Genomic DNA, 27,021 nt, shown 5'->3' on the forward strand with positions numbered 1-27,021 from the left:
AGCACATATAGTTTTGTATAAGCATTGGTGATGTTTCTGCAACCGGATGAATGGAACTTTTGCATTCCGAAAGCCTTGACCCTTCGCCTGCTTTGCCCCCTTTTTTTTGATGCTACTCTAGCGAGATCGTTTCAAACGTGAGACACGCCACAATAGATTCGCCTATTCAAAAACGGCACCACCAAACTGGTATCTTCTCAAACATCATTCATCATGTTGCTCTTAAGTAAAAGAAGTTTTCGAAATGCACTTTTAGCTGTTTGAGATAGATTTCTCATCATTCCCTCGCGAAATAATCGGACTTGTAATAATTAAACTTGGCGCTGTGCTGTATATCCAACGATAACTTAAGTAATACGATCTTGCTACCGAGTGTCTTCATTCTAAGCTCTCCTGAGACTCGCGTTGGTGCGGTTTTGTGAGATTTTAATAGAAAGTTTAGTGTTTTAATAGTAAAGAGTTTAATTTTGCATCAAATGAGGCAATATTTGAGGCTTGATGATGAGGGTCTCGCTTTTTTGTATGTGAATTTCTTCTTCGGTTCTCTTAGGGGAGGGGGAAGTGCATCGACCTTTCCTTGTATATCATGACGACTTCGGCTCTATTGTATTGAATTCCGTTTTAAACTTCTTCCTCTTCTTTTTGCGTTTGTCTCGTTCACTACTTACTTTCGCATCTCCATCTCTTCCTCTTCCTTCGGTATTCACAATTCCACAACATCGATATCTAGAATTTCAGTTTACCACTCGTATTCAAATGCCTTCAATTGTTTTACCTCACTGAGATTATTACGATTAATATGACTATCTTCTCTTCCCTCTTAACTTGCGCTTTCTGTTGCAAATTCAATTTGTCCAAAAGGTACTGTGGATCCTGCGCGTCCATCCTTTATTGCTCCAGGGAGTGTCAGCGATTGGATTGGTCTTTTCACAAAAGTTTTTGTAAAGCTTTTAGGTCACTTGGTCCACGTCCTTCAGATAGTCATAGCCTCGCATTCTACTTTCCGGTTGATCTTGATCCCAGATTGGAATGGGTTCAACGTCCAGATTCTCTGCATTCAAAGACCAATGATAAAGAATTTGATTTTCGGTCGCTGGATTCTATAAGATTTAAGGTTTGGTATCTTCATGTAGTGTTTGAATTGATATTCTGCTGACAATCGAGAATCAGACGAGGGTACGATGGTCATATATTCTTTGTCGAGGAGGCTGTCGAGACGATAACCCCAAGCTCAACCATAGCGTTATATCTTACACGAGGGGAGCCTATTGGACTGGAACTTTGGTGATTTTTCGAAAAGAGAGCTCTGGTATTGGCCCAGCGATTATACGGGATATTGGTTTGGGTGACATCCCCAATGTCATACGATTGTTGAGACAGATTGGTAATGGGAATCAAGTGAGGAAGCACCAAGTCTTCAAGCAAACTTTTAATACTACGCAATGCGTAATCGTTAGATGTAAGGGCGATTATGAGAATGCTCCAGAAGGGACTCAGCTTGCGGTTACAAGAGTCCCAGAATTGCACCCGATTTTCGAGGGACAACCTACAAATGTCTCGCAATTGATGGGGATTCCATTGATCATACAAAGAATCCCTCGAGAAGCTGGGAAGGATGTTGTGTTTGACGAAGATCATTTGAGGAACGATATTTGTGGCCACCTTCACCTTGATACTCTTCTTCATAGTGTGACGTTGGGTGAAATACCTCCACAATGGCGAGAAAATGTGGGTACGGTTCTGGTTGCGAGACAGGACAGAAAAGATATTACCCCGCGTCAATTGATGGCGATTGCGACATACACTAAGCTATCGGATCTCGGAGAAGTGAAAGATGAACCTGATGTTAGAACGAGACAAATCCTTCTTGAGGGGTACTTCAGCAGGAGCGAATTCGAACAATTTTTCTTCAACTGCTTTGCATATATTCTGACTCAGCAGCCGCAGCTAGACGGAGAACTGATATCCCCTTATAGCGACTCATATGATACAAGCGATATATCACATTACACTTCTTTTACAGAAAGTGATGAATCTGGGGAAGGAGACTGACTCAGTATATTGATTCTGGCTGATGATTGAGGGATATGTGTATAAATCATTGGGTCCAGAGATGTAGTAATATTTTGGGTATTGAAGATTGATGTGGTAGATATTGTTGTGACAGATAATGTCATGGATTACTTGAATAAGGGTATGGCGAAAGCGTTTTCTGGACTTGCTTGCTTTCTACACATGGAGATATCAGCATGACTTCTAGCTAGGTAAGAATTCATTAGATATCTATTTTGGAGCGAATCAAATTAGCGATAGGTTTGGAACCTTTACCGGTATCATGCGCACCCGTCTCCTTCAGCTTTTTCAACTAATAATGCCTTGCATTTCGTATTCACTTCTTGAGTCTGACCCCTCATCTGTACCGTGATTGCTATCCTAGTCACAAGAGAAAGTCATTATCCGAATTCTTGATCTCCAAGCGAGATTGTACTGGGGATTATTCCTCCGAATGTCCCACGGCTGGCTGATAATGCACAACATAATTTACCGATTCTAACTAGTAATTATTATTTCAAAGATCCTTTTCGTCCATTTAGATAGTAAAGGTTGACTTTAGAAAAGCAGATTTACAACATCAGCATCTCACAGTCAGTCTTCTACAGTCAATTTGAAAATTCTGTACCTTCCCTCAGTCTTTCACGTCACCCGCTCCTCTTCAAACCCTCTTTCCTGTAATTAGTAAGTTTCGCCAGCCCATTCACAATACCGGCTTAGAGTTTTATTCTGATACCGAATTAATACTTCACTACTTATTAGCTCAATTCACTCTTTATACGAGTAGCAACCAGTTTGTATACTTATTAACCCCCACCGACCCTTACACCAGCTTCGAAAACTTTTCTTACTTTCCCTATTAGATCTCTAAAATTCTTCTTATAAGCCGCTAAACCATCAACTCCATGCCATCACGTCGAGATCCGACTCTGGGCCCACGGGTCTCAATCTCCTCCTTCGGTCCCACCATCGAACAACCAAAATGCGGATACTGCACCGAAGAAGCTTCCATTCCATGCACAACCTGCAATGCTACCTGGTACTGTACATCAGCTTGCCAGAAAGTGGATCGCGATGTCCATGACATCATTTGCCAGAAATACACAGATTTCATCGCTGCGCACCCATGTCCCGAAGATACTGTGGATAAAAAATACAGACTTGGTCTCCTATTACCGGTCGGTTCGGAAGAGTTCGAATTAGCGTGGATCGCAAATGGTTCTAATGGAAAATCAGTTGCAACATTTCTTCAGTATTACGACCAAGATCGGATTAATACGCGGAATACTCTTGTGGATTTCAACATGGCAAGCAAGAAGTTTGATCATTCTATTATTTTGGCTGTTCGAGGGAATTTTCTGACGGATAACTCGTCACCGAATGCTTGCATTAATCATATTATGGATGGGAATGTGAAGTTCGGTTTGAAGGGCCCGGTTGCTGTTGTTAGAGAGCGTGGTTGGGGAGCAGTTGGAAGCGCCCAGCATTTTCAACCTTGCGACTTTAGGATTCTAATTGATTTTCTCTTCAACTATGAGGGAAAGCCAAATATTGATATTGGACACGCTTGCGGTGAGCGATCGAAAGGCGCTTTGGGTACATCAGTGAGCCGCGTTTTCAAGTTCCTCAAGAAGAAATCTCAAGATGGAAAGGAAAAGTCCAAGAACACTCATTTCGACGACAAAGAACGCAGAATCTACAGAAAGCGTGCCGAAACATTTACGGAACCAGATTGGATGGGAAATACGGAAACCTTTCTCCCGATACACAACATACAGCACTCGCAGTCGAGTATCAATCTTGGTAGTTTCAAAGACGATGCTTCGTCGCTACATGAGACCGAGTCATTTCTCATTCCAGATTTCCTACCCGATTGGATTAGGGAGTCGGATGCAATCGCCGCTGGTCCTGGGACCTATTCCGAAACAGCGCCATCCCTTTCAATTAATACAGAGAAGGCTCTTGAAGAATCTGTTAGTATTCACAGTACGATAACCACTCCAGTATCGCCAGCTTCCTCCCTTGCGACGACTACCAATCAATCTCATCACAAAGAAAATGTTTCTCTCAGAGAATCCCTCAATATTTGCGACCTCTACAGCTTGAAAAGAAACAGAGGTAACAATGACGATTCCGCATCTATTTTCTCAAAGGGACCAAGCCCATCAATCATAACCACTACTTCATTCTTCCAACCCAGGAGACTTCTCCAACTCAGACCTACAATTAGAAAAGTGGAAACTCCCTCGACATTAAACAGAACATCATCTTTTTTCACTCGTCCAAAATCGAAAAGTGTCGAGTTAACCCGCGAGCATGTGGTGCTTCAAAGAAGTATGACTGGTTCAATCATGTCGCCATGGACTGTATAGTGCGAGGATCTATTGTGCTCTCGATACAAGTATACGTTTTTATACAAAATTATTTTTAGAACTTCCGAGAAAGGTCGAGATAGAGATGTGAGAGAGAGATATATAATTATGAGATGATTTGATACTGGAGCTGAGTTGGAAAGTTGTACTCAGATAGGCATGGGAGAACTTTGGTACTATAGGTATATGGCGAGTGAGTATAGGAATGAAAGGGTGGTTTTTGATACTTTCGAACTTTTGATATTTTTTGATATTTTTTGATACTTTTGAATACTTTTTACGCTGGCGCTTGATGGGAGTATTAGGCGGATCGATTATAATTTGCAATTTTAGTTATTTTACTTTGTATAATGTAGTTCTGTGCACATCTAAATTACTTATTCATTTACGTCTGGATTAAGTTTGTCAGTTACTCGACCTTCCAAGGTTAGCCGATCGCATTGATGTGTCTGTTGTGCTTGGCGTTTACGCGAGATTTCTATTGCTGTGCTTGCAGGCTCATTCCTTCATTTCTGAATGATTTAGTTATTCACGAAATTGATCATTGGGTTATGGGAAATGGTTTGTTCTATTCTCTATTCTCCTTGTATTGGTGAGAGTAGGTAGTCTTCCCCGAAACTTGAGATTGTTGTTAAGCTCCTGGTTTTCCCAACGTCTCTACGGATTCTAATGATTTTTTTTTGCAAACCCAATAGAAAATCTTGACAATTTTATGCATGGTTACTTAAAGCTTAGAAAATGAGCCATATGACGTAAATGATTACATTGGAGAGAATTTGAAAGCACGTGCTTGTGATAATAGCAATCCTGAGAGTCTTTCTCTCACTTTTGAAGTCGAATAGTCAAAGTGAGGTTAATGGATATGCTGAAGTTTGAGAGAATTGTGGGAGAAAGCTTCAAAGTATTATTATCTTCTTCAAATTCGATATTCCCGAGCGAATACAAAAACACCTCAAATTCCACTCCAACTTCCACCTCCAACTTTCGACAATACAAAAGAAAGAAGTCCTATTACAAACGACAACCTTCTCGATTACTTCAAACGACTCTACCAAGACTAACCATAGAACTATTCAATCATGTCTCAAGTTTTCGGTTCCATTCCTCCTCCCCCAGGCGCAGATACCTCTACTCGTGGTATTAAGGCTGTTTACATCCACTGCTTGGGTGATCGAAAAATCTTAGGCTTGCCTAAGTATACCGAAGTTACAATCTCAGACAGCCATGTTGTTTTCACCAGAGAGAAGCCTACAGATATCTCGGTTCACATGGACACTCCACTTCTCACCAGGAAAACCGGCTACATTGATCCACGCTGGGTTAATAAAAGACCTCGTATTGATTATGCGTGTGCAACATCGGAGGGTCCCATGTCGAATAGAAAAGTACTATACCTAAATCTACGAGCCAATCTTAAACAGGAGCAATACTGGGGTCTTTCTGACATGGAGAAATGGGATACAATCATTGGCACGGGTTTGGTTGCAAGGCAAGATAAGAAGGACATCACTGCGCATCAGGTTGAGGGATTGGCTAGGTTTTGCTTCTATGATCTTTCACCTGCCATGGGAGAGCTTGAAGAATATATCTTCGATGATTATCCCAAGAAATCAGACCGAAAGAAGGTTCGTGAGAAGTCTGCGAAGGATTTTATGTGTCAAGCCAAGTTCGAGGAGTGCTATGAGAAATTGAAAGCAGAGAGAGTTGCGGCTGGAAAGTCCTCATGGGCTACTGCTATTTCTCTTTACTCTCAGGTTTTAAATCGCCAGAATCAATACGCATGAACTGGGGTGCAGCATGAGAGTTTGGCAAATGATTTCATATTTGATAGTTTATAATGATGGATGATAGCGAAGAGAGTTCTAAGTGATCTTGCGGTTTGCGATTGGAGATTTCACATAGGCAACAGAATTACCAGTGGTGGAAGAGATGCTTGATAACTGGTCTGATAGTGGAGGATTTGGTTTTGCACACAGGGTTAAGAGAAAACAATACGATGTTAAAGTTGATGCTTTTAACTGAATGCAAATCAATACTTGAGTATTCAGGCTGGTGTTATTCAGTAGTACTCATATAAGTATTCCATGCATGGGGTTAAGTTTCTTATATTTGATCACATTGATTCACGATGGAGAGCCTAAGAATAGGTATCGTGCACGTAACTTCTCTTAACTAAAATTGTTGCAGACGGTGCTCACTACAGAGAACAATTTCTAGGCGTTCGCGCTGTTTTTGAAAGTTCGAACATTCTATTCGTACGCCCTCGATCTCTCCACAACATGATTCAGATACTTGGCGCAAAATTTTCCATCTCAAGTTCGTTACTTCCACCCCCCGCACCTAAACATCAAAAGGACTGATAGCACCAGTCCATGATTGATCTCCTGCTTCAATCTTAGCTTTCTTGAATTCCTCAAAATATCTATCCAAAGCATCCCTATTCAGGAGGTCCTTCGTGACTTTCTCTTTTTCGACAGTTGGTGATATTCCGTCTTTGTATTCATGAATCAAATTTCCCATTTCAACGTAGACGACACGACGAAAGTAATTGGCGACTACTTCAACTTGATGGACAGTGATTGACTTTTTGTCTTTTCTTACGACCTGAAAGCTTCCTATTTCTTGGAGGGGAAATCCCATCATGTCTCTTGGAGATAAACCACCCCAGCTCTTATCTTCCGGGTCAATTGTCAAAAGCAGAAATAATACTTCTTCATTGCGGTGAGGAACTAAAGTATTCGTTCTCAAAGCTAATTCATGCTGGCCCTCGAAGTTCTGATAATCGTACGGCTCATTGAATGGACGAAGTACCAATCCAATTCCCAGGGCTTTGGTGCATTCTGTTTCTTCATGGAGAAATGCATAATCTGCAGTGGAAGTTTCGATGCTCTCATATTTGGGAAATTTCAAGATTTTCGTTCCACCCTCACAATGCATGCGCACAGCCGATACTTTTGGCGCGGCAGACTTCTCTGCGTAATGTAACTCTTCAAGGATCTTGATTTCGTTGGTGAAACCTTGGAAGCTGTATTTGATTTGATAATCTTTCATTCCTGGTGGTACGTGGCGGCACAACCAGTCTGCAACAATGCGAAGGTCTGAGGGCTGAACATCTCCTATGGATCTGGTTCCTTTGTTTCTGTGAATGACAATCATGGGGCCTCGATGCCCGAAAGTCATGCAATTGCTTGCCAATTTACTGGCACATTTGTTGATTGGAGTTTGAAGAATGTTATTGGAGGGCAATGGAAGCATCTTAATCTCCAACTGGCGATGCCAGTATCTTGAGTCATCCGGAAAACTCTCCAGTAGGGCGATATTTAAGCGCAGGGTAGTAGTTTCGATTCTTCCCGCTCCACTGAGATCTAACCACTTGACGAGTGCTTGAGATGTCAAGGCCTGCATGGGAGAAAATTCCGTGGAACTTATCTAGCAAGTGTCAATCCAAAGGAATTGCGGCTGCTTATCATTGGCCGGAAGAAGAATCACAAGTTTGAATGGTCCGAGATTTCCATTTGGGGGACGTGGCAAATTGGTGATAAAGTCGACGTAGGATTTACAGACTAGCTTGTGTAATTTCCAATCGTCCTTTTGACACTGTTCATCGCAATAGAAGGTTTTGCAACCTGCACATCTTTGTTTTGCTCCTGTCACATTGCAAAATGCGCAATTGAGAGTCAGATCAACCGGCGAGTCTTGATATTGGGGGCAATCAGGAGGGTGCTGGGAGGCTTCGGCAGGAGCAAAAGTTGAAATCCATTTTCGAGACATTATCGATGGACAACTGAGTTTTCAAGGGTCTGTTCCGCTACTTTGCGAAGATCGATAATCTATTCACAACTAATTGATCAGCTTGGACTTAAGTCATGAAGATAGTTCAACATAGGTAGCTCGAAAAGCAGGAGTGAAACTTAGATTTCCATAAATTCTACTTATCTTGAAGCTTAGAAGAGAAGCGAGGGGCGACGAATGAACTTACTTGGAATTGGGTGGAGAATGAGTACAAGTAATAAGAGCTCACCAAAGACTGAACCGTTTCTATGATATGTGGATTGTTCTCAGTTCACTTAATTCCGAAAATTTTCCTTTTAAGATATGAGACATGGTATTGTAGAGTTTTATAATGCTAAAAAACTGGATTGGGTTCTTTCTTATGCCATCTAGAGTAATAGAGCAAACGGGTGTTTGGAATGCACTTCCCATTTTATTTGTTCGTAGCAGTGAGGACAAACAAATAATTAGAGAAACATTAGTCCTAGGATAGTGGCATGCATAAGACGGCTAGATACTTTCCTGTATATACCTACGGATTGGCGATGCATTGGGTCAATTTAAACCTTGTTTGCAAACATAGAATGTTACTCTTTATTTGCTTTCCCCTCATAAAATTTTCTTCCACGTGCTCTGTAATCGTCAAAAAACGAGCTCTCTCTCTCTTAAAGCTTCCTCCACGGGATTTAGCCTTCACGGAATGTCGAAATCAGGATCAGACACGACAGATGGGGAGAGACATTAGGTCGATGATGCACGACTGGTTATACACGTGATATTGTCCATGCAATATAACTCTGCCTAGCATAGAAAAATATTGATTGATCTATTCAACCTCGGAAAGAAATGAGAATGATGTTGTGGATCTTAGTCTTGCCAATTGAATCTTAACTGGTGTTTTGATTCCTCCCACGGAGAATTTAAGCTCTTAGAGAGAATAGCAAATGTGTTCCTAATGAGTACCAATGGCCCTTTGACACTACCCACCGATGATCTCGAAATGGAAATTTTTGAAGGAACCCTTCAAATATAGCTTTTGCTTGAATGTTATTGAAATTTGTTTCAATCTGTTGAGAATGTGACTCTTCATGGTGACAAGAAGAAGCATTAGGCCCCAGATCATGGGGTCCAAACTATTCTCAACTGAAAATGGAGAAATATGTCTGATGATTAAGAAGATCTGACTAAATAGCCTTCAAACTTTTCTTCTCTTGAGTTAGGACTTCCTGTTTTTCTCTTCTTTGGTTCGAAGAAAAACGGGACGAGATTCTCCACAAATTTTAGAAGCAAGAATGAGTCGTATTGACGAGACCAGAATGTTATTGGACCTATTCTCTGCATCTAGAAAGCCTATCCATGATCTTCTGTGTCTATTTCGGGAATCAGATAGCAAGCAGAAAGATGACACAGCGGATTGCGGCTCGTATTTAGCGGTGGATCTACGTTACCTAGCTCTCTTCAGCCCTATTCATATCTTGGTGGATGAAACTGGGGAAAAAAGACGTGCAAGCTTATGCAAAAAATGACTCAATAAGTCAACTACCCCACTTTCCGACCACCCCCTCTTTTCGACCACCTCAAAAACCACACCGCTTTGAGTAATTATAAAATTTATACTTTGAATAACTCAACAATGCTTTAATCAATTGATTTGAAATTTTGATATTATTATAATTGTGATATGAAGAATAGATATACCGAAGAAGATATCGCAGAGGCTCTTAGAGCGATTACAAATGGAGCAAGCATACGAAGAGCTAGCTTGGATTATGGTGTTCCACGTACCACACTTCACGATCGAATATATGGTGGAGTTTCGCATCAAAAAGGCGCCCAAATACTTCAAAAGTTATCTCCAATTCAGGAGAATCGACTAGCAGAATGGATATTAGTACAGGAAGCTCTTGGTACTAGCCCTACACATCGTCAAATCAGAGAGATGGCAGAGCACCTCCTTATTGTACGAGGGGAGGATCCCTCACTTGGAAAGAAATGGATACATAGCTTTTTTCGAAGGCATCCTAATATTGGAACTAAGAAGCAACATCAAATCGATTCTGCACGAGTTTCAGGTGCTACATCTGATATTATTAAGAAGTGGTTCCGGAACCTCGCAATCCCTGAAATCAAGGCTATTAAGCCGGCCAACAGATGGAATATGGATGAAGCAGGTATAATGGAGGGTCAGGGTCTTAATGGACTAGTAGTAGGAAGCACTGATCGAAGATTTATTCAAAAAAAGCAACCTGGATCTCGAATTTGGACCTCTTTTATAGAATGCATTTCAGCCAATGGAAAAAGCATTACTCCCCTTGTAATATATAAGGGAAAATCAGTTCAACAACAATGGTTTCCAACAGATTTGACTCTATTCAAGGGTTGGAACTTTACCGCTACAGAAAATGGATGGACTACAGATGCTACAGCTTTAGAATGGCTGAAAAAGATCTATATCCCTCAAACTACCCCTATTCAGCCGGAAAATTCAAGACTCCTCATTTTGGACGGACACGGAAGCCATGAAACTACAGCATTTATGTTAGAATGCTTTAATAACAACATATATCTCTTATTTCTCCCACCACATACGTCACACGTACTACAACCACTCGATTTATCTGTGTTCTCACCCCTAAAAAGTGCATATCGAATCGAACTTAATAAATTAAGTCTATTATCCGATTCCTCACCAATTGGAAAGCGCAATTTCCTTTCTTGCTATCAGAAGGCTAGAATAGAAGGTTTAACTATTCAAAATATCAAGTCTGGGTGGCAAGCTAGTGGTCTTTGGCCCAAAAATATGGCTAAACCTCTTATGAGTCGACTTTTGCTTGAAAATAGCAATAGAGAGGTTTTATCACTTAATCCTGAATCTGATGATGATCCTATTCTTCAATGGAATATATATTCATCGTTTATTCAATGGAAAACCCCTCAAAAAGGAGCCGATATCAGAAAATATAGAGATATAATGATTCAAGAGAAGGAGATCGATTTGCCAACACGAAGATTACTATTTCGCAAGATTATAAAAGGATTCGATGCTAAGGATTATGAACTCTTAGAGGCAGAGAATAAGATTAGAAAGCTAGAATATCAATTAGATGAAGCATTACCTAGAAAAAGGCGAAAGGTTGTGGTATCTCCAAATTCGAAGTTCGCAGGGATTAGAGCTATAAGGCGTACACAAATTGAAGCTGGAGATCGTGAAGATGAGGTAGATGATAGCTCTAGTGCTATAGAAAGTGATTCTACAGGCGATTTCATTGAAGTTCAATAGTTATTGAGTTATTAAAGTTTTAAGTGTAGATAATATGAATTTTTTAGGTGGTCGGAAACAGGGGGTGGTCGGAAAGTGGGGTAGTTGACTTATAGCGAGCAGCCAATTGATAGAATATAATATACGGAGTTCAAATAGACACATAGAGATAACTATTTTGTTTATTAAAACCTGAACTTTTCATATTTAAATCAAGAAAATGTCCAGGGTATGATTGAACTCTTTTAATATAGTTATTTATGTATTACAATTAGAAATAACAAGATTTGTTGTGAATTATATCAATTTTGCCCTTTGTTTGCCTGGCAAGCAGCTTATAACCACTGAGATCTGCGATATTCAGAACACATAGCTTGATTGTTTTGAATCTACTAGAGATCACTTGTTATATCAAAATATAAGAAACATAAGTTCAACTCCTCTACACAAACAAAACCTGCAAACAACAAAATGACAATTTACACGGAGCAGACCCTTTCATTGGGTGTCTTACTCAAATATAAGTCTTCGACGGAACCAAGATGGATATCACCCATATCACCCGTCTTACTGCTCGATGAGGAGAAAAGATGGGTAAGTTGGGAAAATTGGCGGCTGTATGTGATACGCTCCAGGATTGGACGGGGTGTGGGAAGACACGCGCTTAAGACACCGACATTGGTTTCAATGATGGTCTAGTAGTAGGTTGGCCCATAGAGCCCCAATTAACATGTTAACTTTCTGTAATCTGGCCTCGATTTGGCTTCATTTTACGAAACAACATATATGTGACGTCCGGCTGGGTATGACTGGAATATAGGAAGGCATAGATTGTGGTCAAAAAATAAATTCGAACAACGCCGACGATGCTAACCAATCCACCCAGACAAAAGATGCTTATGATTAGGATCTTTCGTGAAAGAGGCAATTTGTAACTTCTTAACTTCATATGCCGGTAAGAATAGTACCAGAACTAGCACACGAGTAAGTTTTTTGTTCGGTTGAGACACAGTATGACTTACAGTCTGTGGCAACATCTGTCGTCAAAGCGACGGTGAAGAGGACCTCTTGATTGACACATTTATAATCTGTCCCCGTCCATGGCCCCGCAATTGGCAAGCACGAGGCTATTATGTTAACTGAGTATAATACAAAAACCGTTGCCAAGAAGAAGACATACACATGAGCGCAAACGTAAATGTTAAGATCCAGGCGACGTTGACTCCGATCATAATCCAGGTCACTATCTGGAATCTTGGAGTGCTAAAAATACGTTTGTACGTCAGAAGAACGCTGATTTTAGTCAATCCACCGCCGGCCATGTAAGTAGCTCAAGCGCGTATATTGTCTGTCCAAGTACATTTAGTTGTCTTGTAACATGTAGCTTGTCTAGATAGCGAGTTTCACATACCTTAGCGAGGTCAATAGCAGCCTTAGGATTCTGAGGGGTTCCATCGGCATTGAACTCTGAGTGACTACCGAGACCGCCGAGCTGCGTCACTAATGAATTGCAACCTGTCAGAACGAACGCTGATGAACAGAAGGGCTCATATTATGGCTTACTAATAAGCATATCTATTGTTGCAGAAAGCCCGAGTATCCACCACCTCCCCGTTGATTAGAAAATATGGAGAAGCTAAGTTTCAGTGCTTCATCTACGATATATACGAAGGCTTATTCGATGACCCTACCACTCTTTTACATCACATAGCTGCAAGCCCGCAAGCCCACCAGGCTTTTGATCGGACGCACATAAGTAAGTGGATGAGGTGAGATTCGCTTACATAGTCGACAGATAGCGCGTTTGCTTCAATCCCTATAGCACCAGACAGGCCCTGGTTAGAATAAGTTACTTCACTGCCATTGGAGCGGGAGTCCAAAATCTCACCCTCTATCCTTGTTTCTTAATTGAAAGTATTGCATTAGGGAAACGAACGAGAAACTACTGAGTAGGGATTTATGCATGTATGTGTGCGGCGTTTGTTTTTGGGGGCCAGTGCATTTCGCGTCGTATGTGTGGGGGATTGGAGGTGGGGTTGATTGATTGGTGGCTAATCTTATCAGGGTGGTAGTCGTTACCAACATACGAATTTGACACACTCTTCCAGATCTACCGAGTAATGATGTGATGATATTTTGTATGCACAGATACAGATTTGGCGTTTCTTTATCAAAACTACTAGTATCAAGGGAAAGGGGGAAATAGCTACGATGTTGGTTGATAACCTTATTGTGTTGCCGGTGTGTTTGCTCGTGTAGTTGGCGAACAGCTGGCATAGAATGATGCTGGGAGTGAGCTTTGGATGTTTTAGGAGGGTATAATTTATTCGAAGCTACATATATCAATAGGTCGCGCAATGCTTAGCCGCGGAGAGCATGACTTTGCGCAGTCATATGGAAGTGCTATGGACAGAACTTTAGCAGACTTCATTTAGACCACTAGTGGGTGCATAGATTGACGGGACACTTCCCAACTTTCAAAAAAACTGACAAATTCAATCTTCAATTGTTTGATATTAGGATTTATACATTGATTGTTTCATCTCGAATAAACGTTTGTAATAATTCTTAAAATATAAAATTGAATATATCAAGAGATATCTACAAATCCATTTTTGGAGTGTCCCATCAGTCTGTACACCCACTGGTGGACCCTATGCATGTATGCGTGTTCAGCCTTAAACCTTCATTGCTTTGTCTAGAACCAATCAGAACGCTGTCCACAAGCATTTAATATGGACATGAAATGTGGAAGCCCGAGCTGGGTCCGAGGCTTGAACATGGCGCGTGCCAAGGAAGTCAGGGGTTTTCGTTGAACCATGTCGATAGCAATACAATATACCTACTGCATAAACTAATGGGCTCGCGGGCGAATGCAAAAGTAGAAGTATAGAGATGAACTCCATCAACTAGTTCTAATGAAAAGCTTCTCGTAACGCCTTGAACCTGATAAGCATTTTCTCAATTCCCGTTATTCTACTAACATTATGGGCAATATTTTCAGCCAGTTCTATTTCATTCCATCGGCGTCGCTCACGGAGAAGAATAGTCCCGATCAAACAGGCCGAGTATGTAGAGCCTTCTCTTTCCTGTATCCGTCTTGAATGCCCTTCTAACGCGCGCGATTGTTTATTTAGATTTTTCTCGTGACAGGTGGTTATGCAGGCGTCGGTTCTCAATTGTGTAAAATTCTTTATGCCCACAACGCAACTGTTTGGATTGCAGGCCGCTCGGAATCTATAGCCCCAAAATGCCATATCGATAATTAAAGAAGCGTCTCCTAAGAGTAGCGGTAGCATTCAGTTTCTGCAAATTGACCCGGCTGATCTATCCACGATCAAGCCCGCGGTCAAGCATTTTACTTCCCAGCAACAACGTCTTGACGTCCCCGTCAACAATGCCGGTGTATGTACTTCTTTTCCTGAACCTCCATACATACTTTACACACACAAGCAACTTGTTTTGTCGTACGTTTGTGAGCTTTTAGGTTATGTATCCTCCTAAAGGAGCACAAGTGCACAAAGATACGAGTTGCAGGTAGCGACAAACTGCCTAGGTCACTACCTCCTCTACCAACTACTCCTTCCTCTCCTTGCAAATGCTGTGGCCCCCTCTCAAACAGGTAGCGTGCGCGTCGCATGGGCTGCTTCTATTGCCATCCATGTCGACTCTCCACCAACAGGAATACTTATCAATAATGATGGTAGTCTTAAGGATGTTGGCGTATCAGCCAACTATAGCCAGGCAAAAGTTGGTAACGTCTTTCTGGCTCGAGAATGTGCCAAGACTACTCCGCAAACAGGCGTTGTACACACGGCTTTCAACTCAGGTAATCTGCGCACGGAACTACAACGTCATTGGACTGGTCTCGCCAGCAAGATAAGTGTGAGTAAAGGAACTTCTATATGGTTTTTCATGTACATACTGACAAATATGCGATTGCAGGATAAATTCATAGTATATCCTCCAGTTTATGGGGCGTATACGGAGCTCTGGGCAGCTATTGCCCCTGAGATAACACCTGAGAAGAGTGGTGCTTATATATATCCTTGGGGAAGGTTTGGCAGTCTTCCCGGTGGTATCGAGTGTTCGATTACTGGAGAATCGGGTATATCAGCCAAATTTGTGGATTGGTGTGGTGAACAGACGGAGGCATTCTTGTAGAGCCAACAGGTTGGATTCTGGATCGAAGAGATGATTCTTCCCCGCAGGTTCTTTTCCACGCGCACACTTAAAACTGTCTCTCTTCTCTACATACTCGAACATAATGATACTATTGTAATACTACATCATTATTTGTTCTGCAACGTGAAGGATTTTGTAGTGAGATGATGTTCTTCAATAAAAGTGTTGTGGTTTCATAGTCATAGAGATCGGTTTCCAAAAAGGATGGTTATTAGACTGTCTTGGCCAGCGATTAAGGCAACGGGCAGCAGCAACAAACCTTTAAAACTCCGAAACTAATCGTGGCAAGTGGTTTGACTTCAGTCCCAAATATGCCTTCATTGCCAGGAATCAAAGTAACTAAATAACATAGCTATCCTCTGTGGTATAATACCATGAATTATACTCTACATTCAACCAATTAATTTCTCATCGTGATAATAATTCAATGTATATTCTATGCCTTTGCTAACTTGGTCACCATTGTTCTCAACTAGACTGCAAAGATAGACTAGAAATACATTCCTTTTTGACACAACCCAAATTGACACCGCTCTCTGTTCAATAGGTTTGCACGCTGCACAATGCAATGATATATAATAGTTTTTCACTGCGTCGGAGTGTCCAAGCCCCTCTCTACATCATTGCGTCCACTTAATTGATCTGCAAAATTGGGATGCAGCATGGTAATGATCTCCAGAGCCAGGAAGGAAGAGTTGCGACACGCCGTGGTTTATCAAAGACACTCGCTCAGTGACGCCAACTCGTTTATTTCCATATCACGACCTGTATACTTAAACAGCACGCCGCAGCTCAGCTGGGTGCTTGCTCCGTTTGCGCAAAATTCATCATATCCATATCGAATTTGATTCAAGATTTATGCTGACTCTATCCTAAAGAAAGCTACAAATTTCCTTCCTGTCAATATGACATTGCTCGATGACACAATACCAAAATAAAAAAGCATATCAGGACTCTCAAAATCAACAACTAGATTCTTACAAACATCCAGAATATATGAATAGGATTTTTCTCCTAATCCGGATCACTCAAAAACTGAAGTAAATTTTCACTCTACTTTTCGAAGTTTCAAAATGAAGTGCTGGCAAACTTTTTTCGACTCGCTTTATAACACACAGTACATGGATTTCATAAATATGTTTTGAAGTTGGTCTAATCTACATGTCCATAATATACTGTTACGCCAGTAGGACAGGAGAGTTCTGATTTGTTGAGAGAATTATTGGTGAAGGATGGAAGAGGTGTGACTTGTGAAGAGCACTTCTTCAGTAGAGTCAGAACAATGCCCTAAAAGATGCTACTTAAATCTCAAAGAACGTGGTTCTTACCATGGGGATTAATTTCTCGGGGTTATTCTTAGGGTTCTGTTCCTTTCCCTATTTTGATCCCAATTTTGATCCCGGTTTTGGTGTTTATGTCTTTCGTGGAAGGAAGATTGTCTTTAATTGTGCTTAATAAGTTGGGAGTGATGACGCTTTTGAGTGTGTAGATAGTGAAAATAAATGAATCAAAGGCAATATTGAAAAAGCCATATGAAGATACAAAATCGCAGAAATAACTTTGCAAGTATACACTATGATATATTGTCCTTTGAAGAGGTTCCCGAGTACGCACTTGTGACCCTCAAGTTGTGGATATTGTGGCGCAGGACTAGAATTCCGGATCGTGGTCCTACGATCATTGAAACCATTCTAGAACTTCTGACACATGTAAGTGACTCATTCATAATGTTCACATGACTTCAAATATTCAATTCACTTTAGACAGTCCATCGTCTTCAGATTTTTTATTCGAACTTTTCTATCAATCCGGATTACCGCTTTGTATGAGAGTGTATCTAGAACTTCACGAATTAATCAGCCCAGTTTGATATCTCCAGGAGATGCAGATGCCACTCTTCAGAAACCAGGGGTGACTAGTTTTGACTTCAGCTGCCAACAAAACACTTTTCCACGCGACAATTTCGAGATCTCGCCATGATCTTGAATGAAAAGCAGTCTAAACTGAGGATACTACTATCTCCAGATTTATCAATTAAACCCAACGAGTCTGAGAGGCATATAAGATAAGAAAGTGCTTGTAGTACTACGCTTGTTCGAGTATACATACTATGTTAAATGAATACTGTTCTTAGAAATCGATGTAACCATATCGATCAACAACTTGAAGTATATAAACAACTCGAAAACTACAAGCAACTAATCACATTCTCTTTCCTGCGAAGCGAGAAGTTTTACCTTCTTTCCTCAAGACTCAATCCATCCGTCCTGGTTGAACTTTCCTTCTTGCAGTCTCCTAAATCAAATTATACGATACTAGAAGTATTTTCATACCCACAGTACAGTACACTCCGATCAGTAATTAGATCTCACATTCCCATAAACTTGAAAGGAAGAATATATACAAGCGATCTCCAAAAATCCAACTCCGCCTGATAAAATCTCACAATTTTTACTATCGTATTAATTGGTTCATAAAAGAATATTTGGTTATTATTCATACTCGTTTATAAGACCATGTTCTAAACTATTAAAGGATTTTCTTTTTATACATAAGAAAATATTAGAATAGACTAACGTGATTTATCATCGAGTGGACTATATCATCGAGTGAATCACTTTCACCTCAATTTATACTTTCAAACTTATATTATTCAACAACAACTAAATCAATTAATTGAAATTATAAAGATTCTAATAATCTAGAATCTATTAAGTCATTTTAATAAATCCTTATATTATGCTCAATCTTTTTATACTTATTATAATATTGATTAGAAGATACTTTTCTATTAAGATTCCTTTCTTTTTAATACTTATTATATTGAATCTGAATATTAACTTTTTATTAAGATAATATATTAAAAGCTTTTTATTTAATAAGTACTCCTTTTTAATATAATTGAGTTTTTTTTATATATCGATATTTACTTAATATCTTATTTGTTGTTTGAAGTATATAAATTTTTATATTTAAAAGTGTATTTTTATAAGCTAATTTCTTTATACTTTTAATTAAAGTTAATATAGTTTTGAATATAGGTATAAGGAAGCTTGATTGATAATAAGTTATTCGAGATTTTATTAAAGTTGATTATAAAAAAGCTTCAAATGGATTATAAGGGATTTGAGAGATTTATAAATCTTGATTGAAAAAGAGGGAAATAAATGTGTGAATTTGAATATTCAGTTTTGAAAGTATAGTTTTAAGATTGAAAGGTATTAAATCTGTTTTTTAAAACTTTGATTTCATATTTTGAAAGGTAATTGATTTTTTATATGTAGTTTTAAAAGCTATAAAGAATTCAATTTTTGAAATATAATTGATATATACTTTAATAAATTCATTAATTTGATTATTATATAAATGTTTCAGATTATTAAAATAGTTAATATTAAGTGGCTGAGTTAAATGATTTGAATATAATAATAAACTTAAATATATAATATTGTTCTTTTTGTAATATACTTAAAAAGCTATTGATTCATAATTTTCATATCTATTTAGCATTAACATTCAATATTTATCCTTTCTTCAATTCTTAATATACTTATTGAAGTATTTCAATCATTCTAAACCCGTTTTATTATTTGTCCATCTATTAGATATAGATTTAATAGCTTATTCTACAGGAAGATTGGTTTTGATGTATCAATTGAAGAGATGAATCTGTCCCTAAACCATTAAAAATGAGGGAATAGTTTCACCCTTTTTATTCCTATAAATTATTATTGTAATCTATTCTCGATTGTTTAATTATATTGATTTACTTTTGCTATATCTCTTAGTACTAATTGTAACCATTTCAGAATATATTATATTTATTATAAAGTCTGTTTCATTAAAGTTATAGAAATCATTATTCAAAATATTATATTTTACTTATATATTTGTAATTAATTGAAATTATTCTTTAATAAACTTAGAATCTTTGTAAAAAACTTTTTAAAAGTTATAAACATAACTAAAACATATCTTTAATTTAATTCGATACTTTATAACTCAATATGCTTAAAGCTTTCTAATATACTTTACATTCTTTAATTTGAAAATATAATTCGCTATATCTTCTATTCCCTTGAATTTAAATGGAAAACCTTTTAAATCTATATTAAGAATATATTGAATAATAATCTCCTTTTTTAATTCTATAAGTTTATATTGATTCGCTTGAATTTCGATATATAAAGTTAAATTATCTATTTTATAAATAAGAATTGTATAAGGGATATTATATAATTGGGAGGCTTTTTGAAAACTTAGTTTTTTATTATTTTTAATAGCTTTAATAATTAAAAGCAAGTATGCTTCTTTATTATTAGATTATATAATAAATGATTGATAAATTACATGTTAAAGTTAGTTGTATTTATTAAAATAAAAATGATTTACTTAATGATATAGTCCACTCGATGATAAATCACTGTTACGGGAGCTGCCTCTAGGGTCACGTGGAAGTGTCTAGAGATCTCTCGAGGTGGTTTAGACTAGACTTCAAGTAGGAATTCAATAAGGTTGTAACTGGTTGCAATTCTCGTAACTATAGTAATGAAACTAATGATTGTTCTTGAGCACGAAGCTCTACATTGTAATGAAATCCTGTTCCCTTATATAGACCTTCCTGCTCTGTTAACTCTTGAGTCGATTGTCGAAAGCCGATGGTCGAGTTTCGAAAGTCGAAAGTCGAAAGTCGATTTCGATTGTCGGCTTTTATGGTCACGTGATGCTAATCCTGTAGTTCTTGTTATCCGTCGTAACAATCACGTTAGTAAATAACAATAATTAATAATGATTACATCACCTTTTTATCTACATACACACTCACAAATAACCTCGCACATCCTCCCATCCCCATAAAAACCCATAAAAATAACTCATCAAGAAACACATTTGTCTCTCCTCAAAGAGTAACGCCAAGCAAGTCTCTCAGTTCGGTTCTCCTATAGCGAGCGAGCGAGCGAGCTTGAATGGTCTGTTTTTTTGTTCTCGTCAAGGAGCTGGCCCCACTTTTTTCCGGGGCGGGGTTTGATTATGGGTTGGGGATACGTAGGTCGGTGTTAGGGAATCTTGGGTAGGGTAGGGTAAGAGAATTGCTGTATTTCTGATTTAAATGGTTTAGTCATATTGTGTTGGGTTTGGAAGAATTCGAATGCTTTAGTTTCTTTTCAAGGAGATGAGAGTGATAAGCTTGAGTGTTGTAGTGTTTGAGCATTTGAGTATCGTAGTAATTGATTCATAGGATAATATCGTTTAGTGAAAAAATCTGACTTTTGTTAAAATAGAATGTAGTCTTATAAACCATATAATATCTTATATTAATTTGTTCACTTAGGCTTTATAATCTATCAATTAAGATTTATTATGAGGCAAATATAAAGTGGTTGTAAAAGCTGACTTATTCTTCTCTATAGAGACTATACTATTTATATATGCTTCTTAGGTAAGCTGCGGCGCTACGGGTTGGCGTATTACATTTATAACATATTTAATTAGGCTGTATAATGTGATTTATCATCGAGTGAACTATATCATCAAATGAACTACTTTCATTTCAATAAACACGATCAACTTTAACACGCGATTTATCAATCATTTATTATACAATCTAATAATAAAGAAGCATATTTGCTTTTAACTATCAAAGCTATCGAAAACGATAAAAAACTGAGTTTTCGAAAGGCTTTCTAGCTATATAATATTCCTTGTACAATCCTCATTTATAAAATGAATAATTTAATTCTATATATCGAAATTCAAGCGAATCAATATAAACTTATAGAATTAAAAGAAAAGATTATTATTTAATATATTCTTGATATAAATTCAAAAGGTTTTCCATTTAAATTCAAGGGAATAAAAGATATAGCAAATCATATTCTTGAATTGAAGGGTACAAAGTGTATTAGGAAGTTCTAGGCATATTGATTTGTAAAGTATTGAATCAAATTAAAAATATGTTTTAATTATGTTTATAACTTTCAAAAAGCTTTTTGTAAAGATTCTAAGCTTATTAAAGAATAATTTCAATTAGTTATAAATATATAAATGAAATATAACATTTTGAATAATGATTTCTATAACTTTGATAAAACAAACTTTATGATAAGTATAATATACTCTAAAATAATTATAATTAATACTAAAAGATGTAATAGAAGTAAATTAATATAATTAAATAATCGAGAATAAACTATAACAATAATTTGTAGGAATAAAAAGAGTAAAACTATTTCCTTATTTTTAGTAATTCAGGAATAGATTTATCTCTTTAATTAATATATCAAAATCGATCTTTCTATAGAATAGATTATTAAATTTATATCTAATAAATGAACAAATAATAAGATGGGTTTAGAATGATTGAAATATTTCAATAAATATATTAAGAATCGAAAAAAGAGTAAATATCGAATGTTAATACTAAATAGATATAAAAATTATAAATTAATAGCTTTTCAAGTATATTATAAAAAGAACAATATTATATATTTAAGTTTATTATTATATTTAAATCATTTAATTCAATTATTTGATATTAATTATTTTAATAATCTGAAACATTTATATAATAATTAAATTAATGGATTTATTAAGATATATATCAATTATATTTTAAAGATTAAATTCTTTATAGCTTTTAAAATTATATATAAAGAATCAATTACTTTTCAAAATATAAAATCAAAATTTCAAAGAACAAATTTAATACCTTTCGATCTTAAAACTGTACTTTTGAAACTAGATATTCGAATTTATATATCTATTTCTCCCTTTTTTAATTAAGATTTATAAATCTCTTAAACCTCTTATAATTCATTTGAAGCTCTTTCATAATCAACTTTAATAAAATCTCAAATAACTTGTTATTAATTAAGCTTTTTTATACCTATATTCGAAACTATATTAATTTTAATTAAGGGTATAAAAAGATTAGCTTATGAAAATATACTTTTGAATATAGAGATTCGTATACTTCAAATAGCAAATAAAGCATTAAGTAAATATTAATATACAAAAAAAACTCAATTATATTAAGGAGGAATACTTATTAGATAAAAGGCTTTTAATATATTATTTTGATAAGAAATTAATATTCAAATTCAATATAATAAATATCAAAAAGAGAAGAATTCTAATAGAGAAGTATTTTTTAATTGATGCTGTAGTAAGTGTGGAAAGATTGAGTATAATATAAGGATTTATCAAAATGATTGAATAGATTCTAAATTATTAAAATCTTTATAGTTTCAATTAATTAATTTAGTTGTTGTTGAATAATATGAGTTTGAAAGTGTGAATTGAGGTGAAAGTGGTTTACTCGATGATATGGTTTATTCGATGATAAATCATGTTATTTATTATTTATGAGAAGTGAGGATTTATGTATGAAAGTGTTAGTGTTTTGTTATATTAGCTTATTAATATAGTAGTGTCTGTGAGTATGTGAGTGATATACTGATTGTGGGGATGGGGAGGATGTGTGAGGTCATTTGTAGACAGAGAGGTGATGAGATGATGAGATGTAATTTAAGTAGTTTGAGATCTTGAGATTTATTTCAACTGTGGGGAGTTGAATCGTCTAACGAGGTAACGATGGGAGGAAGATACGTCATTTACCTTATTTGTATGGATGATTAACATCCTAGCGGTATGACCTCATTGTTTTGTATTACGCCCGGGAAAGTATCATAAAATGCCGAGTTAGCTCTCATGGCTAACCTATTCCTAAAACGGCCTAATGTGCTGTAACTAGACGCTTATTCGTTCTCATCATTATTTAGATCATATTTCTGTGAGAAATTACACAAGGCTATAATTATAGGATGTGACGAAACAATCACTTCATTAACTACTCTATCTGACACCACGGGGTATCGCAAGCTAATATATCTAGCTAATATATCTTATCTACAAGCATGCATACGCGCACTAGTATTCACATGCGCAATTTTGGGTACTCAAATACAAAAAGATTTTTGATGGAGAAAAAAACTCGAATCCACAGTCATTTCCAGACTTGTATTCCATTCTTCAAAGTTAATTTAGAACTAAGTTCGCGGTCGAGTTTAAAGGTAGAGAATTCTCTCCGTCTGCGATTCCCATTTGGGTCTCAGGTATAATATCCAGACACGTGTCAGTTACCTGATCGGAAAGTAGCGGTGATTGGAAATCAGCAATATCAACACTACCAATGCATGTAGGAGCTAAATCTGGAAACCAGCAATTTGCACTGATATTTGAGGTTTGAGAAGGGGGTGCTGAGTTTTTCTGAGAAGATGATGCGGAGGAAAAGGATCCATAGCCACTGTCGAGACTTTGGTGACGTGTTCTTGATGTTGCCAAGTAGCAGTTTGATTGTTGTTGTAAATCGGGGACTTGCGGTCGTGGCAGACTTTGGACTTGAGCTGGGTGATTCAGAGGTGATGTAGAGGCGAGATCGATTGGTGTAGATGTGGATGAATCTTCTATAGAAACAATATTTGGTTCTTGCTGTTGGAACAAGGGTGAGTTTAGAGTATCCATAGGTACAGGAGTACTCTTTGATTTAGTAATCTGATCCAAGAGCTTTTGAAAAAGAAACTTCCCGTTCTCATTGTGGTTTGGAACAGCTGTGATAGGATCTAGGGCATAGCTTTGTTGCAAGGAAGTAATCACTTCATGCCACCTTAAATCTGGCGGTCGCTGCTGTTGCGAATTTATTTGTTGTTCGCACAATTGTGTTTGCTGTATTAGAGGCGAAGATTGAAGAGAATCAACTGAAGCCAGCTCATCACATCCTATACTTCCCGGATCCATATCGCAATCTGCCTCTTCGACATTCGCTTCGTTTCCAACATCACAAACATTTCCCGCCTCCCAAAGATTCGCACCACACATGAACCCTTCCGGGTCTCCTTCCAGATCCATGGCATCCCCTAAAGCTCCTTCTCCTAATCTTGCACTCCTACACTTCTCGATTAATTTCCAAGCCTCAACCCCCACATCCGCACTCTCAAGCATTCCCCTATAAGCCTCTTCCCTTCTCTCCCAATTCGCCACAAATTTCCTAATGGCCGCATCACCGCATCCCTCCCTTACCATTCCCTTACAAATTTCAATCAAATTCAGCAGTTCCCTCCGACTTTCCAACAACTTAGTTTTGGTAGCATTCATTTCGGCAACACAAAGGTCATATTTTTCCTGATCGGCGTTTATTTCAGCTTTCTTCTTGAGTCGACATTTCCGTGCGGCGCGTCGGTTTTTCTCGAGGTATCTTTCGCGAGCCCGAAGAATCTCCGCAGGGGTGAGAATCTTTCTTGCGCGGGGACGACGTTTCTTTTTTGGAGGAAGTGATGTGGTTGGGATAGAATTGGAGTTGGTAGTGAGAGATTGCGTGTCTTCCAAATGGGCAAGAGGACTCAAGACTCGTTTCTTAGAGGGTTTGAGAATGGCCAAATTATTGTTTGGCGGATTGGTCGCAACTTCAATTTCAAGTGGAGCGATTTCCGTCGGACTTTTAGAACTAATTTTTGTCTGAGAAGTAGGAAGGTGGGAATTTCCGACGTTCAATGAACTTTCAGAGATATTTGTGAACGGATTGGTAAATGGGTTGATCGAATTTGCTGTGGTATTTGGACTCCAGCCAATCCCATCCTGTTGTTCCTCATTTGTGTTCATATTGAAAGCTGTGTTTGGTATTTGTATAACGTCATCGAACATCGTCGAGAATGAATCATCTTCTGCAATATTCAAATCCATAAAGGCCTATAAGAACTCAAAATCTTGCATCTTTCGGCTTCAATCGTCCACCAATGAGAGATTGAAGCCATTTCGGGTTTATCTTACCTGGTCATTTCCATTTATTATGAGTTCATTCCAATCTGCTTGTGCTTTTTCTGTTCTTGGAGTAACGAATAGGTTGGAAGTGATATTGTTGCTTTGAATCTTCTGCATATCTTCAGCGACGAACTCATCGAAGTTGAGTTGGCCCGGGTGAGGTTGCTGGAACTTTGCTCGGTACATCGCCACGGATTTACGGATATGTTGAGATATTCGATCCTGGCTGACTAGGATCAATTGGATAACAAGGTCGTGTACAGGTATTAGTCCTGCTGTCAGAATGTATTCGAGTTCCGGATGACGGTCGAGGTGACTGGCCTATCAGGTAAAGTCGGGGCAAGCGAATACCAGTAGTTGGGTGATAGCTTTGAAGCTTTAATTGAAACGCCAATAAGCAGGCGGCAGCATGGGACTTGGATCTGGTGAGTTAATCTGATGACAGGTAATAAAGTTTGAGGGAAAATTATGCTGTGTGAACTTCTAGAACAATATTAAAACAAAGTATATAGTATGTTAATTATTAAAACTTTTCTTCCCTGTAGCTTGAACTAATATTATATCGTATATCTCGATCAATATCGAGAAAGAAGTCAACTTGACAGTAGGTTAGCAATCAAACAATTCCAGGGCGAGACATCGAGATAATTATATCCAGCCCCGTCTTCACCCTGCAAGCAACAGCGCACAATGACATCAGACCATCGAATCCAATAAGAACCGAGAAGCGTTCGATTCCTGATAACACTCTAGCTGAATCGATGCAGATTAACAAATGCCATAGACAAAGGGGATGGTAAACTTCCTATATTACTTGTCCCTCTCTCTTATCTATCATCATTGCATGAACCGGTTTTGAAAGGGAAAAAAAGGGAAAAGATCAGAAGAAAAAAACCAAGCTTCTACTAGCTATCCCCGCGTTTACAAGCATCGAAGAAGCCAAATTGGAAGAAGATGTGCGAATCTGACAGAAAAATTTCAAAGGTTTCCTTTATGCAGGCCAGATAATGAAAACTCGTATACCGAAGCCTCCGTTGGTTGCGATATCCAATCTCTGCTTGCAAACTTCGTCTGACTAACCTTGTCTTGGATTTTCATTGTCCCATTCTAGAAATATTTTATAAACACATGTGATATGCTTTGTTTTTTTGATCCCATTTTTAAGGAGGTTCGCTCCGACATGATGGAAGAATGTCTTTAGGATGATAAGCAGGAAATGGTTCTGGCATGCACATTGGTCAAGGAGATGAGTCCGAAACGATACCATGCACAAGTAAGGTTATTCATACAAACACTCGCCTCTAGATGGGAAAGTTGAATAGATAGTTCAAAGAGACAATTTGCTTTCAATATATTCTCTCCATTATATTAATTATGACAACTATTTAATACTCGATCGAATGTGAAGTTGCATGTACTAGACATACGTTGAACAGAATCTCCGGAGAGAAAGAGTGAAAGAGGGAGAGGGAGATAAAAAGATATATCGCCACCCCCTCATTATTCTTTCAAGCTATCCGCTATCCGACCTATCAATCAGCCTTAGCGACAATTGACCACTCACAA

At 37.8% G+C, this 27,021-nt stretch overlaps 8 protein-coding genes across 8 annotated transcripts; 5 read left to right on the forward strand and 3 right to left on the reverse strand.

Moving 5' to 3' along the window:
- Window positions 1-799: 799 nt before the first annotated feature.
- EAF01_009206 (uncharacterized protein) lies at window positions 800-2,052 on the forward strand (the record flags this gene model as incomplete). The annotated part of the gene is made up of 2 exons (XM_038917462.1): window positions 800-1,114; window positions 1,171-2,052. 2 exons carry the CDS (start codon window positions 800-802, stop codon window positions 2,050-2,052), a joined length of 1,197 nt encoding a protein of 398 aa, XP_038767067.1.
- A 905-nt stretch (window positions 2,053-2,957) lies between these two features.
- Window positions 2,958-4,424, forward strand: EAF01_009207 (uncharacterized protein; the record flags this gene model as incomplete). Its single annotated transcript, XM_038917463.1, has 1 exon — window positions 2,958-4,424. The coding sequence occupies one exon, from the start codon at window positions 2,958-2,960 to the stop codon at window positions 4,422-4,424; it is 1,467 nt and encodes a 488-aa protein (XP_038767068.1).
- Window positions 4,425-5,503: 1,079 nt separating this feature from the next.
- EAF01_009208 (uncharacterized protein) lies at window positions 5,504-6,208 on the forward strand (the record flags this gene model as incomplete). Its single annotated transcript, XM_038917464.1, has 1 exon — window positions 5,504-6,208. One exon carries the CDS (start codon window positions 5,504-5,506, stop codon window positions 6,206-6,208), a length of 705 nt encoding a protein of 234 aa, XP_038767069.1.
- A 556-nt stretch (window positions 6,209-6,764) lies between these two features.
- EAF01_009209 (uncharacterized protein) lies at window positions 6,765-7,829 on the reverse strand (the record flags this gene model as incomplete). The annotated part of the gene is made up of 1 exon (XM_038917465.1): window positions 6,765-7,829. The coding sequence occupies one exon, from the start codon at window positions 7,827-7,829 to the stop codon at window positions 6,765-6,767; it is 1,065 nt and encodes a 354-aa protein (XP_038767070.1).
- A 2,047-nt stretch (window positions 7,830-9,876) lies between these two features.
- Window positions 9,877-11,475, forward strand: EAF01_009210 (uncharacterized protein; the record flags this gene model as incomplete). The annotated part of the gene is made up of 1 exon (XM_038917466.1): window positions 9,877-11,475. One exon carries the CDS (start codon window positions 9,877-9,879, stop codon window positions 11,473-11,475), a length of 1,599 nt encoding a protein of 532 aa, XP_038767071.1.
- Window positions 11,476-12,136: 661 nt separating this feature from the next.
- Window positions 12,137-13,040, reverse strand: EAF01_009211 (uncharacterized protein). Its single transcript, XM_038917467.1, has 5 exons — window positions 13,018-13,040; window positions 12,866-12,954; window positions 12,635-12,802; window positions 12,477-12,581; window positions 12,137-12,427 (listed from the first exon to the last, which is right to left on the reverse strand). Exons 3-5 carry the CDS (start codon window positions 12,774-12,776, stop codon window positions 12,324-12,326), a joined length of 351 nt encoding a protein of 116 aa, XP_038767072.1. The 5' UTR covers window positions 12,777-12,802; window positions 12,866-12,954; window positions 13,018-13,040; the 3' UTR covers window positions 12,137-12,323.
- A 1,401-nt stretch (window positions 13,041-14,441) lies between these two features.
- On the forward strand, window positions 14,442-15,705 carry EAF01_009212 (uncharacterized protein; the record flags this gene model as incomplete). Its single annotated transcript, XM_038917468.1, has 5 exons — window positions 14,442-14,522; window positions 14,592-14,666; window positions 14,698-14,921; window positions 14,961-15,339; window positions 15,400-15,705. 5 exons carry the CDS (start codon window positions 14,442-14,444, stop codon window positions 15,616-15,618), a joined length of 978 nt encoding a protein of 325 aa, XP_038767073.1. The 3' UTR covers window positions 15,619-15,705.
- Window positions 15,706-23,676: 7,971 nt separating this feature from the next.
- Window positions 23,677-25,641, reverse strand: EAF01_009213 (uncharacterized protein; the record flags this gene model as incomplete). Its single annotated transcript, XM_038917469.1, has 2 exons — window positions 23,677-25,383; window positions 25,465-25,641. 2 exons carry the CDS (start codon window positions 25,639-25,641, stop codon window positions 23,677-23,679), a joined length of 1,884 nt encoding a protein of 627 aa, XP_038767074.1.
- Window positions 25,642-27,021: the final 1,380 nt, after the last annotated feature.

The sequence above is a fragment of the Botrytis porri genome, assembly GCF_014898465.1.
Source record: "Botrytis porri strain MUCL 3234 chromosome Unknown BPOR_013, whole genome shotgun sequence".
In the NCBI taxonomy this organism is placed as follows: Eukaryota; Fungi; Ascomycota; class Leotiomycetes; order Helotiales; family Sclerotiniaceae; genus Botrytis; species Botrytis porri.